Here is an 18,275-nt window from a genome sequence, read left to right as displayed (position 1 = left end):
CATGGCTCATTCTCCGTTCCCCATTCCACCTGATTAATACATTCCCCTCCTCGTCAACGCGATGAAGTCCATAACCACTTTTCCCGAGCCAGTCTCTTTCGAGAAGTAACTAACCCGCTGCTGCCGTACACGGAATCCTACATCTTGTTTGTTCTCAACGCGCAGAACCCCAGGTACTGCGCAAGCCGCTGGAGACGGGGAAGAAGTTTAAGACACTATGATGCGAAATGTTCAACAAAGAACCCAAACAAAAAATAAAGAAAAATATAACAAAGTTTGTACACGAAGTTGATATAAATGCAGAGGTATCTGGATTTCATAAGCCCCATTCAAATCAACACGGCGGCCACTCCTGCCTCCATTGCTGCTTGCCTCATAACCCGAAAGTAACACAGCCCCTGAAGAAAGAAAAAAACGGGTTTCGAGGATTGGAAAATGACAGATAAATGGTTTGTGCAAATCAGTAACGGAGATGCTTGCACCAATCGGCTTCCAAACAAGACAAACAAGACATGAGATCGGCTTGGAACATGCCAATGGGGCTATTTGTGCTGTGACTCGACTTGTTTGAGAGAGAATGTTGAACCATTCTCCCCCATATTAGCAAGAGCTCGCCCAACACGTCCATATGACTCGATGTGAGGTTTGCGCAACCGTCGCCGGTAGTCGGATTTTTCGGGCTCTTCGTCGTCACTAACAGAGAAGGCACTTTGCGTTTCAGCATCTGATACAGCCATGCTCTCTGTTTGATTTGCAAATGGAGGGCGAGGCACTCCCATGCCGGCACCATCAGGCGTATCGCGTGGGCTCTCGCGTTTGCGACGAGGGTTGATGGGTGGAACTGGAGGTGCCGTGGTAGGTACAGGTGGTACTCCCGCACGGCTGCTCGGGCGAGACCCGCCTTCCTGTGAGTAGCCATGAGGCAGATCCATCGTCGGCATACGGCTGGTTGCCATCACAAATTTCGGCTCAGATATTTCCCGCTTGTCTACGAAGCGCTTCGCTGTTTCTGAAATGAGCTGTCTTGATTTGGAACTGAAGGTTGGCGTTCCCGCCGGGGATCCCGCAGGTCCTGCAGTATACGGTGAAGGAGGCATTGGCGATGCGGGTGAGGGCGGTCCCGGGTAAGCACCGTATACCGAACGACCGGCTTTCAGATTGCCTGCAGACTTGGATCTTTCAAGCACATGAGGCGAAGGCAAGGGAGAAGGGGCACCGCGGTTTGAATAGCCTTGGGTTGGCATGATGGGAGACTGCTTGACGTTTGTATCAGGGAGACCAGGAGAGCGCAGTGGGCCGCGAGGGCTCCCAGGCGCCATATTCCCGTCTTGTTGCAGCATGAGATGGTGCAGCCGGCGGCTTTTGGACGTTGATCTTCCCCGATTGGCATCTGAATCACTTCTCTCACGGCTGCCAGGCATGACGTGAGCAGTAGGAGAGTCGCGATGCATTCCATATCCACGCTCCTGACTAGGGCCGCGTGAACTATACTGCATGGGATGTGCCTTCCCGTCCCTGCTCGACGTTCGTCCCCTCCTCGGAGCTCTTGGAGGCGATTGCAATGCCAGCGGTTCCATATTGTTTGACACATCAAGAGACGGCGCGGTCGTGGAAAGCTGCTGTTGTGCAAGAGCCTCAAGTTCCTTCCGCTTCTGCAGCTCGCGCTTGGCATTTCTGAATGCCATCAAACCTGGGTGAGCGTTCCAAGTATCCTCTTTGTCATTTGTGGACTGAGTTGAATTGTCGTTCTCAGTCTCAGAACTATGACGGGCCTGGCGCGCCTTGCTCCTCTCTGGGATCGCTTGTACGGCTGTCTCCCTCACGTCGAATGAATCCTTGGTTGGGCTCCGAGAACTGCTCCTGGCGCCCCCAAGGCCCAGAAGCTTTAGGCTGGACTTGGGTTGACTTCCCGAATTATTCCATGAGCGATCTACCAGAGAGCTACTACTTGACTTTGCCTTGAGGATGTTGATGTTCAAGTGGTTCAGGGAAGATTGGCTGCCTTTGTGGGAGGGGAGTTCTGGCTGTCTAACTGGTGATGTCGCTCTGCTGCTATCAGACTCGGCATAAGAAGTCAGCCTTTCCTTCACTCGTCGCCGAGCTTCGGCCAGTTGACTTGCGAACTCGTCCAGTTCGCTGTCGGTATTACTGGATCTGTTTGAAGGCTTGGATAGCCCGTGATTGGTCGCACTGCTCGACCGGTTGGAGGGCGCGGAGTCTACGACAGGTGTTTCCTTCTGCACTGCTTCAGCTGCCTGGTTGTCAGTGTTTGGTTTGGCACCGTTTCCGTAAAAGTTTAGTGTCCATTCTTGTTCCTGCGCAATCCATGGAGTGATCTTGGGGTCCGGCAACATATTGAGCGGTCGCGGCTCGGGATCGTTGTTTTGTGTGGGGGCACTCCAGATCGAGGAAGCATTACTGCCTGAGCGAAGGTGTGAACGGACTAGGCCACCAAGTCCAGCGTTGGGGCCAAGAGTAGGAGAGTCTGCCGATGCAGGCTCGATTGACTCTTCGATAGAGATTGTTGGGTTTTCGGACTTTGCTGATGTGCTGATTGAAAGCGGGGGTGGAGCAGCAGCCCCCCTTAGCGCAGGGTGTTCCTCATCGGCAGGACGCTGAAGGCTGAGCTGACCGGAAAGGGCTGCTAAAGCTTCAGCTTGAAGACTTTCGGGTGTTTGCGAATCGAAATCGGTAGTCGAGGGCTCTTCCTCCAATGCTGGCTGAGTCCTGAGAGGATCCCCTCGTCCCTCAAAGGGCTGCCCGTGGGTAGATGACTCCTGTGAGCGAGCGGTAGCGAAGGAAGCATCAGACTCTGCCCGAAAGCGATGGGTTGGCGTCTCGCGACCCTGCTGCAGCTGGATTTGGCGCTGGGCGTACTTGGTCTCGTCGTATGGTTGCAAAGGCTTCTGAAACACTCCCATAGCGGTGGCTTTTCCAACATCGTTAGGCTGAATGGGCAACAGAGGGAGCGTTTCGCCAGTCTCGCTGATTGGGGGACTGAGTGGAGGAGAGCCACCAAAGTTTAGCTCGGGATCCGCTTGAGGAGCAGCCCCATTTCCCAAGTCCCCAGTACCAGTCGCAGGAGTAGTGATTGGAAGACTGACTGACCTTAGCTGAGGGGCGCTTGTTTTGCTTGCGAGGGTTCGTTCCTCGCCCAACCGGTCACCAAGGGCCTTGATGCCCGAGGCCGCGGTCTTCTGGCGGTTGAGAGACTCGATCCTCGATAGTACAGAGGATTGTTCTGGCCCATCTTGGCTCGTGCTTTGCTCGTATAGACGTCTCTTATGGGTCACCGATCGGTCAAGAGCGGGAGTAGAAGCGCCCGAGGTAGGAGCAGTTGACACGTAACCTGCAGGCTGTGATGCGATCGAGTTGGCAGCAGTGGAATTGCGCGCCATGATGGAAGCCGACGAGGTGGTCGAACTCGTCTCCCGTTTGAAATTGTATCCCAAGGGGGGCGGTGACTCGGATCGTGGGTGGTCTTCATGGGCCTTCGCCTGCTCATGCTCCTCTTCAGTTGCATGCTCTTGCTGCTCCTTTTCTTTTTCAGAAATACGCCAACGCTGAAAAGCGGACAAGGCGACATCGTCATCGGCGTACAATGCCCGGCCTCCCAGGCCGCCGGACTTGGTAGCAGGCACTTTGTAGATCTTTTGCCTTCCACCAAACAGGTTGTTACCCTCGATAGGTTTTCCCCGACTTAATATGCTTCCACCATTGTCGAAGTCAGCAGAAGCAATCGAATCGCTCCTGAAAAAGTGAGAAGGAGCCTTGATGGACTCCACCTCGGCAATGTCCCCAAGACCTCCGGCGGCACCAAAACCAAAGTCAGGAAGTCGCGATTGTCGCTTTGGGTGTAATACACTGTCGTCGCTGGCCTTGCCAATCTTGGTGTTGGGGTCGTCTTGCTCTCTTAGCATGGAAAAGCGCGCAGATAGGTTTGTCATGAGAAGACTTGTGCGGAAGTTGTCGTCGGAAGGAAGGGCTGTCGAGAGATCAAATTCCAGCTTGGGTTCCTCTACCGGTGCCTTCTTCCCTTTCCTGAACCCCTTGAAGCCTGACAAGGAGGAGTGCTCCGAGTCTTCGCTAGAGCGGGCGACTGCGGCGGCGTTGGCGGCGGCGGCGGCCTCCTCCTTGGCCTTCTTCTTATTTCTGAAGCGATTCATGCTGGCGGTTTGTGGTGCGGTGTCGGAATATAAACAAGCTCACACTGACGGAGAGGAGTGAGGCCCGATTATAAGAACTGCCCCAGATCAGATCAGAGTGGCGGATGGTGAGATTTGCATTCCATCCAGGGATGTAGTGCAGATCGTATTTTTGCGAGGGTTCACCCGAAGCGATCTCGTCGGTGATACGGCAAGACGAATCAAGCGACGTTCCGTCAACCTGTCTAGATGCAGTGTTGCGTTTCTAAGTGAGGGAGGATTGTGTGTCAGCTTGGTCTCGTGCAAAGCGCAACAGCGCCCCTTGCTCGTGCTCGCGGGGATCACAGCCCTTTGTACCAGGACCCCAGGCCACTCACCGTATGTTTCGCCGCCGTTATCGGGCGATTCCTAAGTCGTATATCCGCTTTCTATGGTCAACAAAAGCAGAGAGGTTCTGTAATGGAAACCCCGGGCAAAAGGTGAGTCTGGAGTTGCGAAAGCTGCAGGGTCAATAGTGTCGAGAAGTCGAGGTGTCTTTACGATGTCCCGATCTGTTTATCGCACAGCACCAATTTCTGTAGTCTTCCAATTAAATATCGTCGGTCGATCGGGCGTGGGAAGTTTCGGTATGTCAAAATAACACAGTGAGCGAGTGTGATGAAGAAACAAAAAGAAGAGGACGATCTCGCGTCACATGCAGGTCTTTGGGTTTGCTGGTATTTTGGTCGCAGTATACCGACAAATAATCGAGAGAAGAGAGCGGGCGAAGAGAAGACGTCGTACGAGAAGAGATTTAATCTTCTTATTGTCGGCCAGGTAAAGGAGTGACGACGGGCGCGCGGGCACACCCAAAGTGCGGGTTGGAACGCGGGGAACCGAATACAAGCGACAAGAGGCTGAGAGGGGCTTGTCGGCGGCGGACCTGAAGCTGATGATCAGAGGAATGGAATGGTCGGACGACAAGACGCAACGGGATGGGACGAGGTTTTGGGTTGTACGTATGTATGTAGAGGTAGAGTGCGGGTTGGGGCCAGGCCTGGGAACTGAACCTGGTTCTGGGGATGAGGCAAGGTGTGGTGGAAGAAGGTTAGGTCGCCGGGGGTGGTTCACCCTTTCGGAGGAGGAGGACCGTCAACTTTCTTTCTGGATGGATGCACACTGCAGGGCAGGGCACGCACGCACACGCAAGGAAGTCCCCTCCCAGGGATCCCGTCGACTACCTACCTCTACGCTAGGCACCAACAAGGGCACAAGGGCCCGGCACCTCACCTGCACTACCTACCTAGGTAAGAGGTACCTAACCTCCACTGAGCCAGGAACGACGAGACTGCAACAACACAACAAACCTGAACGGGCAGCCGTGGGGCTAGGTGCTATCCTGCGAGCAGCTCGGCTGGCTGGCAGCGCAGTTTGGAGCGCATTGGGAGCGCCTTGGCGGCCGACCTGGCTTCCACTTCCTGGATTTTCACCTTCACCGTGGGAAGCACGCGGAGGAGCGACCCGCCGTGGACCGGATGACCCCCGAGTGTGGGGGGTGTGTTTATTGGAGGTCAATTGAGCTCTGTCATTGGCCAGCGGAGATCCGTCCATGGAGAAAAGGGGCATGCAAAAGCAATTTGTGTGACAAACGATTCCACCGTGCGTCTGCCCGCCCAACTCGTGCACCACTCCTCTCCAGAAATGGTGCGCTTTCGGTGCTCGAGGAAATGAAGCTTCCCAAGCCAATTTCATTGGGCAGAATCCTCCAGAGAAGGTCGGACAGGGGCCAAAAAGAAAAAATCGGAAACCCGACAGCGGAAAGCGAATGGACAGAGCTCCTTTCATTCCAAGTAGTGTACCTCGTACCTGCAGAGGTGCAGCCTGCACTGACCTCGCTGGCACTCTCCATGCGTCTGTCTATTCAGTGTGGTACCAAGGTCCAGTACGTCTATGAGACGAGGGCATTGTGGGGAGGAGGGTCGTGGGAGAGTACCGTCAGATTGCCGCCAACCCCATGGGTGGAGAGCGATGAACCAAGGCTACCAGATCGTCAACAACAATCACGACGACATTTGCATTGAGATGAGCTTTGCGATCCATGATCCAAGGCGCTTGTCTTCTGCGCTTGTTTTATGGAGGGAAGTGCCAACTCAACCCTAACCCCAAGGTTCGTCCCATCTAATTTCATCTCATCTTGTTCCCTGTAAGGTAAGGTAACTTTTGTCTGGTAGGGCAAGGCGGATCACACTTTTGAGTGTTGATTACCTTTTCACAGGAACATCCCTCATTTGGTCAATTTTAACGAGTCATGGTATTGAGCTCATCCGCCATGTCCTTTCTGAATGGCTTTTTCGTTTTTTTTTTTCTTTTGCAAATTGTTTTCCAACCTTTGAATTGATCTGAAACATCGATACCCCTCCATGACCCGCTTTGTCGTTGGGCGCGGTGCTGATGTGTGCCGTTGTTGATGTACATAGTATCTTACCGTACAATACAGGACTGGTTTCTATTTGTTATTTTGGTTCTTCGGCCATGGGTTGAATAGGGGAGATCTGTAGCTCTTCTTGGCTCCCTCAGAGCTCCGTTCAAAGCGACGGACCATGACCAGGGCAAAATACGCTACAGAAAGCGTTTCTTTGTGACTGCCTTTGTCCATCTCCTTCGAGTCCCCCAAGTTTGAAAGATTTAAGAGGGTAGTCTCTTATGACACCCATCCGCCCGAAATTCGAATGATTATTTTACTTTTGGTAGATCAAAAGTCAAAAATGGGCGTTTTCTTGTATACAACTACCAAACAAACCAGGGCTGGATTGTATGGCGTTGCGGCATGGCATGCGGATGCGGTGCGGGTCGTGTTGCAACCCACGACATCTTTTCACTGCAGGTACCGGACAGCAAGATATCTTGCAGTGCTTCATCTGACCTGTCTCTCTGCCTGTGCATGATGACAGGATACGATGGTTGGAGAAAAAGTAATGTTCCTCTCAGAATTGTACAATGCCTCGACGTCGAGGTCCAACAATAAGAACTTGAAACTTTTCGCGTTAATTCCCGCCACTATTCACGCAAATTGCGAACAAATAAGTGTTGAAACAACAAGTTGGAAGTGTCATGGACCTAGGCGAGCAGGGTTCTTGCCGTCTCCACTACCATAGCCGAACCGTGACATCTGCCAAGTATCTCCAGCTGAGCCAGTCTCGCCGGTCGACTCTCGACACCTCTCACCTAAACAGTGGCACAACACCGCGGCGTGAACAGAGCGGCTGCAAACAAAGCTTTTCTGACGGCTATTTGCTCCATTTTCTCTTTGAATTATGGCCGTTCGGCACGGAGGCTTAGGACCAGGAGGCGAACCAAGGTTTGAGCGGGCAATAGAGGCAGCAGACGACGTGGGAATGATGGCGGTCAGAGTTTTGCACCTGCCAGACCTTCAAGAAGACACACATGTTGTCGGTACGACGATGATGGATCAGGACTCGACCAACTGACTGGATTATTTACGGTGACGGATATCATAGACTTGGGGTCTTTGTGCTACCGCGATATACGAGTTAAACCTGGTTGGTCTGAGGCTGTGACACGAATGCAGATTATTGTCTTGCTCAGGGTCGACAATCAATCGCCCTAGACTGGACTCGCTCTGTCTTGATCTGCCCCCTCGTCCTCCGGATCGACACTAGAATGAAGACGTATAGGACTTCACCTTGCATGATTGGATGTATCATGCCGCAGAGGCCAAACGAAAACCCATGCCCCCCCCCACGCCGCCGTCGTGGAGCTTGGGGGTTTGGGGTACCGGTAGATCAACAGCCTCAAGATGTGACGGTCATTGAGCTGACCAGCCACAGAATTTCACCCATTCACAGCAAACGGCAACACCAATAAAGGCGGATTTTGCGTTTGCAATCAGCTACCGATGGTCGTGTTTTTCGCACCATCTTTTTGCTGGTTGGTTTCACTCGCCGTTGCATCCAGCCAGTAGAGCCTCAAACCGTCGTGTTCGACCCCCTTCTGCCCTCCGATTGGTTTGTGCAGAAGAAGCCTCCTGCCCATCCTTCATGTCAGCTGTACCGTGTGGTGCAGGTTAGAAAAGGATCAGAAGCATGTTAAGAACGAACGGATCCTGGTATATTTTGCTATGTTGTTCGTTTTGTGGCCGCACTCAATTACAGGACCACAGTTGGTGATATTGCGAGGTTTTTCTGTGTGGATCTTGGAACATTGGCCATCAGCTACCCTACGCAGTAAATGCACGCGAAGGATTACACTAACAGTTGTGGCAGGTTCACTAGACACACACCTACCCCGGCTCTAGGTAGCCGCCGCGGATAGCCGTTCCACACGGATCTTCCGCGATCCAATTACTGAAGGAGCACTTGACGGCTGTACCTGACGCTAAACCCAACTAGGCTCAGTCAGAACTCCACAACCACGAGAAATGAATGGAACCGGTAATCTTGGTGGGGTGACCGTTTCTGGCACGACTTGCGAATTGCTGGCCTGGCTGCCCTGGCTGGCTTCGGGCACTACAGCATGGAAGTTGGGCCTTGGTTAATCTTTGGAGATTGAGCGTCCCCACCATCTGATGCCCTTCCAGTTTGTAAGCTTCAATCTGTCTCCAGAGCGGAACTAATCACGGAACAGAGAATATCATGAAACAAAAACAATCCACCACGCTGCAGGTTTCAGTTCCAAGACAGCATCAAGACCGACAAAGAAGGGGGAAAAAAAAGAAAAAGAAAAAAAAAGGGTGAGGGTCCAGCAGGTGAGACCTGTGCTGCTCGTCACCATGCAAGTAAGTGAACGGCTGAACAACCCAAGTCAACCCCGCATTCCATGCACAGACAACAAAGAGGAAACCCCGCTTGACGAGAACTCGTACCATGGACAGTAGGTATTTTCACTCGACCCAGTTGTGTAAAGCAAGATGAACGTGGAAATGATTCTAAGATAGGTGCTCGGGTCAGGTCTGTCAACAGCACGGAGAAGGCCATACAAGGCAATTATTTCCATGTCGCCGTCTCAGACATGCGTGGCGGTCAAAACAACTTCAGAACCTTTGTATCACCAGACGTTCGGTCTACTTGAGAGAATTAGACTTTTGTTTCTTTCCGCCTCTCTCTTTTCAGGCAATCTTTTTCTGACGTGGGGCAGATATGTAATAAGGCGCGCGGCCTTTCATTTCACGCCTCCCATCATCATCATCATCATCATCTCCCGGCGTTTCTACCCCAATCAAGACATTGGTATCTCGAACTCTACCAAGAGCTTCGGCGTTGATTAATCGGCCTAGAACAGAATTGCTTCAAGGCATCGAATTCTGGAGAGTCCATGTCGAGAAGGACAATATTGATGTGGATATGATTGCGACCAGGACAAAAGAGACAGGGTAACGCATGACATTCTCATACTCACAGCAGACAGTTCTCCACAACAACACCCTTCCATTTCAATCTTATCAGATTCTGCAATTTCGCCCTGCATTTCTAACCACAATCAACTTAATCTTCTCGCTCTCCCTCTATCTCGTCATTTTTACTTCTCCAACACATGGACTCAAGTCTCAGATGGATCACACAAACGTAAACCCTGGACCGTTTCGCCCACCCGCCCATCCTTCCTCATCAGACCTGTCCAGTCCGTCCTACATCGTATCGAGACATCCAATGTGACACCAAATCTCCGGTTGCCTGTCACGTATCGCCGCAAGCACGGAGAAGTCTTTCATTTTGAGTCCTCCGATTATTCTTTGCAACGACGCGCCGCACGGTCAATACATGATTGTCAAGGCGGCCTCGAGAGCAGAGTGGTAGCACGGTGTGATGGGCGCGGTCTCGGTGAGTCGTCGTTGCTGATTCGATTCAGACGCAAGATTTCATGTAGGATCATATTGAACAGGCGCCCCAAATTGTTCTTTGTGTCATGCCTCTGGGATGTTATAGTACCACCTCCATGGGTTATCCCACCGACTGGAACTGCGGGTCGGGGAGAGGCTATAGATGCGGCATGATAACCGATATTCTAGGTTGTAGATGGACACCTATGGACAGGGCCATGGCTTGGTGTGAGGGTTGTGTATGCAAGGTACCAAAGAACAATGTTTCCGTGTTGAGTGGCATCCCGTTTCAGAAGAAGTCTTCTTTGCCTCGTGCCGTCCCTGTCTGCCTGTCCGCGCGCTCCTGAAAACTCCAAGCGAAGCTTTTCACATGGAAGACTATAGTTCATTAAGAGCTGGGGGGCACATAGAAACATGTGATATATGGCACGCTATACGTATGGCAGTCCGTTGTCTGGCCGTCCGTCTGCCTGCTCACGCAGAAGGAATACTTCCATGGAAGTTCACTTCTTATCCAACGACTATGATGGTGAACCCGGATATTTCACATTCAGTTAGCGTCAAGTTCATCACCCGTCATCCTGGACCTACACTAGGCAACATCTCCACATGGTGCCCCCTTCATATTCCCCGAGGTGCATTAGTATGTAAAAATTTTGACTAGTCCCGTGTCCACGAACGGTTGAGATTCAGAGTCTATTCTAAACAAGCTCTTCCTCTTGTCTTCGAAAAAGTCTTCTCCCGCTGTCTGTCGCAAATTTAGTCCGTCTTCGCGTGTTTCCATCTGATGTGGATGCGCGATCGTTGTGGTGGACACGTGGGTGGAAGACCGTGAAAGTTTAGCGTAGCCGAGGAAGGTTCCGGATGGTAAGCCCAGACCGTTCGTTGACGAGCAATACCGCAGGACGCAACTCTATAATACTGTACCTCCAGGCAGCGCCTGTTGCACTCGCTTGTGAAATGGTGATGTTCGTTCTGAGCGCTTACAAAGCGAAAAACTGATGAGATTACAGTTTCTCTTGTGTTGTTGATAGGAAGAAGAAGATTAAAGCACATAGGTCCGAATACTCTCGGTCATAAAAAGATCCGTGCTTAGTTTGGAGGGAGACGGAGAATGTCCCGGCGAGAAAAGAGTCTGGGGAGACAAAAGTCAAGCGCCAATGCTGTTAGGCCAAGTCCTGTTAATTGTTAGTAATCGGAAGGGAAGTGGGTCTACATACAGTATACACCTGAGACACCTCGACCTTCACAACTTTAACTCCTTTGAGTTCTTCCCAACACCTTAGAATATAGTTGACGCGTATTCACACAGTAAAGGGGACATATGGGGGATAAAAAAAAAGTGTTTGAGCGAAACGCTCGAATTCTAACAAAGATACAACTGCCTATAGTTCGTTCACCCACTCTGCCAGTTATCATAAGCTTTGGCAGTCGCGTCGTCCGGTACCAAAAAAGCACCACTCCGCCAAACTGGACAATTGGATGGAGCTCCCGCAATAGTGACAGAAGTGGACCAATCAACCTTTGTATTCTAACAGATGCAGGTGGAAGTTCATGATCTCCTTCCCCGCAGAAAATCACTGTTGTGCGACTGTTATCGGAGGCCCATCTAAAGTCCAGAACAGCTCGTCATACGGTTTATACGTGGAACAATACTTCTATGAATCTTAGCCTACCTGACATCCGGCATTCTTCCATCTGCTTGCCGTAACACTTGCACGTTCTACAGTGCCAGGCCGTTATAGGCGGCTAAGGGCACTAACACTTGTATGTGTAATACTCCAAATAAAACAAGTAGTACTCTTATCGCTATTTTCCCCTCACGGCATCCAGCGCCAACCACCATGCATGTCCATCTTCAACGTGCAACAAACTAAGGCAACCGGCGGGGGTACGGTCCGTCACTACGTGGCGCCGCAGCCCAATATCCACCGACTAGCGGTAAGAAGATCATTTAAAACCGAGTAACGACGTGCCGGTTTTTATCCTCAACACGAGATCCCATATCGGGATGAGACTTGCTCAGTCTGGCCGCCTTCAATAACCAAAGCTCGATCCGGTCATCTTCTAGCGACAGAACCAGATCGCCAATATCGTTCTTCTCCTCGTGGCCGTTCTTGTCGTCTTCCGCTCATCAAAGGAAGTCATACATTCATGAAACTCAGCGTGGTACTTGCTTGACTACCTGACCAAAGTGATACTCGAGAACTTGAGAAATGCAATCATCCAACTCACAACCACAGCCATGAACCATCTCAGCAGTCTCTACGAGCAACTGCTACGGCTGCCAACGAGCCTCCCAGGCCCAGGCTACTTTGCCGACCATGCAAAAGAAGTCGTCTTCTCCGTGAAGGGTGCCGCTGCCCTCATCTGCGCGGCCGCCTCTCTGCAATCATGCAGTAGTCTACCATCATCATCATCAGCTCCGTCCTCACAACACCATGACGGGCAACACCCCTCTGAACTCCCCTACTACGGTCTCAGCCCGCCGTTTTACCCCACCCCTGTCGCCAACGGCACCTCCTCCTCTCGCTGGTCATCCGCCTACCAGCACGCCCTCGCGCTCACCTCGCAAATGACGCTCTTGGAACTCCAAAACCTCACTCGCGGTTTTCCTGGTCCTTGCGTGGGAAACACGGGCTCAATCGACCGCCTATCCATACCACCGCTCTGCTTCTACGATGGCCCCTCCGGTGTGCGCGGCCAGGAATTCGCCTCCGCTTTTCCCGCGGGCATTCACCTCGCCGCGACATGGGACGCAGACCTTATGTACCGCTACGGCCAGGCCGTGGGCGCTGAGTATCGCGGTAAAGGGGTGAACATTGCCCTAGGGCCGCTGGCGGGGCCGTTGGGACGGGTGGCAAAGGGAGGGAGGAATTGGGAAGGGTTGGGGAGTGATCCGTACCTGGCTGGCGTTGGGATGGGGAGGATCGTGGAGGGCGTGCAAGGGGAGGGGGTTATTGCTACTGCGAAGCATTTCTTGCTCAACGAACAGGAGTATAGACGAAGATGGGGACAGGATGCGCCCGAGGGAGAAGGACATGCCATCAGCGCGAATGTTGGGGACAGAGCGCTGAGGGAGTACGTCTGGCCGTTTATGGACGCACTGCGCGCGGGTGCCGGAGCCGTGATGTGTGGATATAATAGGGCGAATCACAGCTATGTGTGCCAGAACTCCAAGTTACTGAATGGAGTACTCAAGACGGAGTTGGGGTTTGAAGGATTTGTGGTTACTGATTGGGATGCGCAGATGAGCGGGGTCGCGTCAGCCAACGCCGGAGCGGATATGGTGATGCCACGGGACGGGTTCTGGGGCGAGAAGTTGATCGAAGCTGTAAAGAACGGATCGGTGGCCGAGGAGCGCTTGAACGACATGGCGACCCGCGTGCTGGCGGCGTGGCTATACGCCGGCCAGGACGACGGGACCTACCCACCCGTTGGTGTCGCGCCGGGCGGTCAGCTGCCCGACCCCATTGACGTACAAGCGGACCACGCGGATCTCATCCGCGAAATCGGAGCGGCGGGCACAGTCCTGGTCAAGAATGTCAACGGCACCCTCCCTTTAACCCAACCCAAATTCCTCTGCATCTACGGCTACGACGCCATCGTCAAGTCCACTCCCTGGGAAAACCCTGACCGCTACGGCGGCGGCTACGACGTCAACCGCGGCTGGACCACCTTCAACGGCACCTTGATCACCGGCGGCGGCTCCGGCAGCTCCACGCCCCCTTACGTCGTTTCCCCCTTCGAAGCCTTGTCCCACCGTATCCGCAAAGATCGCGGCATGCTCCGCTGGGACTTCCACTCGGCCAACCCCTCCCAGCAATACCTCAACGCGGACGCCTGCCTCGTCTTCATCAACGCCTACGCCTCCGAGATGTCCGACCGTTCTGCCCTCTCCGACGCCTTCAGCGACGACCTCGTGCTCAACATAGCCTCCTGGTGCTCCCAAACCATCGCCATCGTCCACTCGGCCGGCATCCGGCTCGTCGACCCGTGGATCTCCCACCCCAACGTCACCGCCGTGCTCATGGCTGGCTTACCCGGCCAAGAATCCGGTAACAGTCTGGTAGACATCTTATACGGCGACGTCAACCCTTCCGGTCGTTTACCTTATACGATCGCCAAGAAGGAGTCCGATTACGGGCATTTACTCAACTCTTCCACCGGCCAAGAAGAGGGCGGCGACCCGTTTTTCCCCGAAGATAATTTTGTGGAGGGACTACACATCGATTATCGCTTCTTCGACCGTCATGGCATCTCTCCCCGCTTCGAATTTGGCTTCGGATTGTCTTATACCACTTTCTCTTACTCAGACTTGCAAGTTTATGTTTCTATCGCTCCCGGTGTCATGGAAGAGACGACGATGCCCTCCCTCGCCGCCACCCGGTTCGCCGAGTTTCCCGATCCTGACACGCCTATTATCCAGGGCGGACATCCGGACTTGTGGGAGACTTTGTTTGTGGTAAGGTGTCGCGTGGAGAATTCAGGGGATAAATATGAGGGAAGAGAAGTTGTGCAGTTGTATGTTGGTATTCCCGCTTCGGATGAGGAGGAAGAGGATAAGGAAACGCCGGTTCGTCAGCTGCGCGGGTTTAAACGCGTGGGACCGCTGGCGCCGGGGGAGGATGGGGAGGCGGAGTTTGAGTTGACGAGAAGGGATTTGAGCGTTTGGGATGTGGAGATGCAGCAGTGGCGGTTGAGGAGAGGGAAGTATAAGATTTGGGTGGGGGCTAGTAGTAGGGATTTGAGGTTGAGTGAGACTTTTGATATTTGAGGGGATGTGTTGATACTATAAAGGTAGCCATGCTTGAATCAATGACTCGATTATGTCTGAAAGGTCAATTTGGATTGGTGTTTTACAATGGATTGATGTCCAAAGGAATCTATTTCTGGACAGTGTGTAAGGTCCAATGAGTGGCATGTATGTAAACAAGAATCATCTAAAGAAGGGTATATCGACAAGTTCGCAAGACTACCTACGTACACCCTAAATCACCACCCCGCTACGTCTTCAATGTCCGTTCTTCAAAAAGACAGCTGGCCAGCCAATCCAGCAAGGGTTGCTCGCACAGCAAGAACCCCTATTCCCCTCTACCCCCAGCAACGTATCTCCTTTTCCCTCTCCATCCGCACTCATCAGACCATTCCCTAGCTTAATACCTCAAGCCCTCCCCCTCCGACTCATCCTCCTCAATTTTCAGCTCATAAATATCCTCCTCCTTCTCATCCGCCTCATCGCCCTCAATCTCCAACGTCTCCACCCAATCCCTCCACCCCTCACCTCTAACCCAGGACACTCCCTTCCTCCAATTCTTTTCCTTGATTGCCTTCGCGTCCCTTTCATACACCACACCAGTAAGCGCCAACGCCGCCACAAGGACCCAAACATCCCCACTCTTCATGGCCCGCCACCACCTCCTCTTGACACCGACCTTCCAAAGGCTGTTCAAGCTCGCCTTGGCCGTGTGCAAGAAGATGGGCCGGCCCTTCTTCTTCTCCAGATAGGCCCAGAAGCCAGCCAGGAAGCCTCCCAAGAAAAAACGCTGCGTGGGCATAAAGGTGCGCGGCAGCCACGTCTGGAAGAAGCAGATGCTGCTCCACCAAGTGCCCAGGGCACCCGTCAGGAAGGTCGACATGCGCAGCGCATTGGAGATGATGCCCTGGATGGTGGAGAGCGGGTAGTGGTAGAGCGAGCTGAAGCGCGGGAGAACCATGGCCGAGTAGACGAGGAGGAGGATCTTGGTTAGCGGTGTGAAGGAGCGCAGCCAGAAGGTGAGCAAGGTCCGCGTGCAGGAAGGGTCGGAGGGGTGGAGGGTCGCGCAGGAGAGGGAGGTGATGAGCGGGTGGGCGCCGGAGGTGAGGGGGGCGATGGCGGAGAGGGAGGCTGGGAGCGTGTCTTCTTTGCCGGGGAAGAGGACGGGGGAGATGAATGCCCTGTTGGAGATGTTAGTTGCGGCCAAAAAGGAGAAGGAACTTTGGAAGAGGGTAAAGACGTACGGCCAGTTGAGCTTGGCCATTGTGGCGAGGCTGTCGATTATTTCGTAAACCTTGGGCCACTTCAGGCTGAGAGGGAAATCCTCGGGTCTGGCATGGAGATAGGCCGTGGAATGCTTGAAGATGAAGTCACCATAGGCCTGCGTCGTCGCGTGTTAGCATTACGTCCCTCGCCACCCATCTGATAGCAAACTTACCGTGGGGAAACAGTCCCGATCGAACACGGCGGCATGCAACAGCTGGCCAAACGCAAAGGGCTGCAACATCCAGCTTCCCCACCACCACGGCCTCGTCCGCTTCTTATCCGGCCTGCCGTGGGTGCCCCTATCCCAACCCCAGACCATGCCGTTGTCCTCGGCACAATTCCATCCGAACTCGAGTGCTCTGAAGAGCGCATATACGGCAATGGAAACACGTAGCTGCTGGCTTGGATAGACACCCAGCGCAAGACCAGCCAGGGAAGCACCGACGGCAGGGGCATACGGCGATGTGAGCGTGAGCGTAGTCTTGGGGTTACGAATCCGGAAGGGAGCCGCCGTAGGGTCCAACAAATGGGCACGTAGGCGTGTGAAGAAGCGGAAAAGAAGTCGGTACATCAGCAAGATGGTGCTGAGTGATAGGGATAGCCGGAGGGTCGGTGACTTGTGAAGTGGCTGCTTCTGACCGCTGGCAGCACCGCTGTTCCCATGTTAGCTTATATCGGGACATGCCTACCAGATGCAATGCCAACCAAGGAGGGGCATAAACTTCAACCCGGGAACGGCACCGAGAATGGATAACATACCCTTGCTTCTTCCCTAGAACCCTCGCCGACACGATTCCCCACAACTTCATCAACGCGCCAGTCGCAATGAAGACGCGTAGCGAGTGTCTGATCGCTCTCGCATTGTAATCGTCGGCACCCGCTCCCTTGCCAGCAATCCTGGCCAATACCTCCTCTTTAGCCTTCGCTTTCGAATCCTTATCGCTGGAAGACGCACCACCGCCGGAACCGGTACTGGTAGCGTAACCCTTGGCCAGTGCCTGACCACCACCACCACCGCGACCCCTATTTTGGGGTTCACCGTCCATGATTCTCTGCACGGTATCGACTGTTGGCGCCCTTTTCCTTAGCGTCTTGGATTTGGAGATGACGTGTTTGTGCAGAACGGCGTATTCGCGAGCCGAGATGGTGTATCGCAGAGCATTGCGAAGAATGGGATCCGAGGTGGACTTGGCTGTGACTCCCGGGCCTCTTGGGCCGGGGCTGGCTCGAGGGCCTGCTGCGGCTGCGCCGGCGGAGGCTCTTGAGGCCATCTTGGGACGCGCCGCTGATCTCTGACAAAGGTCGGTTGACTTCTGGATGCCCCTGCGCGTAGATAATTTCGTAGGATGTTATTCTGTTGTCGGAGCAGCTCGTCTGGTGGAGTAATTGATGCCGGCCGTCAAGGCAATTGCGAATCGATGTTGAGGATTGTTCTCGACTCGACTCCCTGATTCTGTGTCTCTGATCTCTCCTCCCTGCCCTTCCTCTGTGGTACCCTTGATCGTTAGAAGGCCCTATGTCGGCGCAGTTTGTCGCGTGATGTCGTCATAAACAGTCGAAAGGTCGAAAAATAGGGCCGCCTGTCGTCTACGACCTGACGCCGCCCGTTTGTGTGGAGATGGATTCGGTGAGGGGAGATGGAATTGGGGCCTGGCAGTGCTCGGCTTGCAATTGGGCATTCAGTCAGCAAGTGACTATCAGTCAACAGTGGTGCAGCCCAGAGTGACGCCTCCCAGTTCCACGTGCTATTGTCCCCAAGCGAGCCAGCCTCGGTAATTTCTAGTTACATAGTTCACTGAATGTCTGACTGGCTGTTTAGCGAATGAACCCCTTACGAGGCTAAAGAGACCTCATGGAGCCAAGCTGAAGGAATAGCTCCCAATTAGGTTAGCGCACTTCTCCCCACACTCACAAAGGGGCCCCGATGCTACCTTCGCAGCTACCTATCCTTTCCACGATGCCGTCATTCTCCAGGCAGGCCAATTCTTTTCTCTTCCAAAACCCCAAACCAAGTCAATAAACACAACATAAACATCGAGAATAACGGGATAATAAAAGTAATGCTGTACAATTTTGTTTTACAACCGACTACCTAAAATATCTTGAAAGCCATGAGAGAATTCCCTAGGCCAATCATGCCTACCATCTATTGGTGAAAATCGCAACGTCCATGGGTATTTTAGTATGTTTTCCTTCCTGCATCGATCATAACGGCTGAATCCACCCGCCCCTGCTCAATCCGGTGTCTGGCGGAAACAACCACTCGCTAACCACTCCTTGCAAAACAAGAATG

At 53.2% G+C, this 18,275-nt stretch overlaps 4 protein-coding genes across 4 annotated transcripts; 1 reads left to right on the top strand and 3 right to left on the bottom strand.

Annotated features, from left to right (window-relative positions):
• Nucleotides 1-483: 483 nt before the first annotated feature.
• NEUTE1DRAFT_68801 (uncharacterized protein) lies at nt 484-4,166 on the bottom strand (the record flags this gene model as incomplete). The annotated part of the gene is made up of 1 exon (XM_009855947.1): nt 484-4,166. One exon carries the CDS (start codon nt 4,164-4,166, stop codon nt 543-545), a length of 3,624 nt encoding a protein of 1,207 aa, XP_009854249.1.
• Nucleotides 4,167-8,539: 4,373 nt separating this feature from the next.
• On the bottom strand, nt 8,540-9,137 carry NEUTE1DRAFT_103732 (uncharacterized protein; the record flags this gene model as incomplete). The annotated part of the gene is made up of 3 exons (XM_009855946.1): nt 8,540-8,650; nt 8,704-8,753; nt 9,014-9,137. The coding sequence occupies 3 exons, from the start codon at nt 9,135-9,137 to the stop codon at nt 8,540-8,542; spliced, it is 285 nt and encodes a 94-aa protein (XP_009854248.1).
• Nucleotides 9,138-11,964: 2,827 nt separating this feature from the next.
• Nucleotides 11,965-14,794, top strand: NEUTE1DRAFT_68797 (uncharacterized protein; the record flags this gene model as incomplete). The annotated part of the gene is made up of 1 exon (XM_009855945.1): nt 11,965-14,794. The coding sequence occupies one exon, from the start codon at nt 12,206-12,208 to the stop codon at nt 14,735-14,737; it is 2,532 nt and encodes an 843-aa protein (XP_009854247.1).
• A 70-nt stretch (nt 14,795-14,864) lies between these two features.
• NEUTE1DRAFT_68795 (uncharacterized protein) lies at nt 14,865-17,314 on the bottom strand (the record flags this gene model as incomplete). The annotated part of the gene is made up of 4 exons (XM_009855944.1): nt 14,865-15,897; nt 15,961-16,097; nt 16,155-16,635; nt 16,742-17,314. 4 exons carry the CDS (start codon nt 17,251-17,253, stop codon nt 15,117-15,119), a joined length of 1,911 nt encoding a protein of 636 aa, XP_009854246.1.
• Between the last annotated feature and the right edge of the window lie 961 nt (nt 17,315-18,275).

The sequence above is a fragment of the Neurospora tetrasperma genome, assembly GCF_000213175.1.
Source record: "Neurospora tetrasperma FGSC 2508 unplaced genomic scaffold NEUTE1scaffold_6, whole genome shotgun sequence".
NCBI lineage: Eukaryota > Fungi > Ascomycota > Sordariomycetes > Sordariales > Sordariaceae > Neurospora > Neurospora tetrasperma.
Note: the sequence above shows the minus strand (reverse complement) of the source record. Positions and strands in the feature narration are given on the sequence as shown.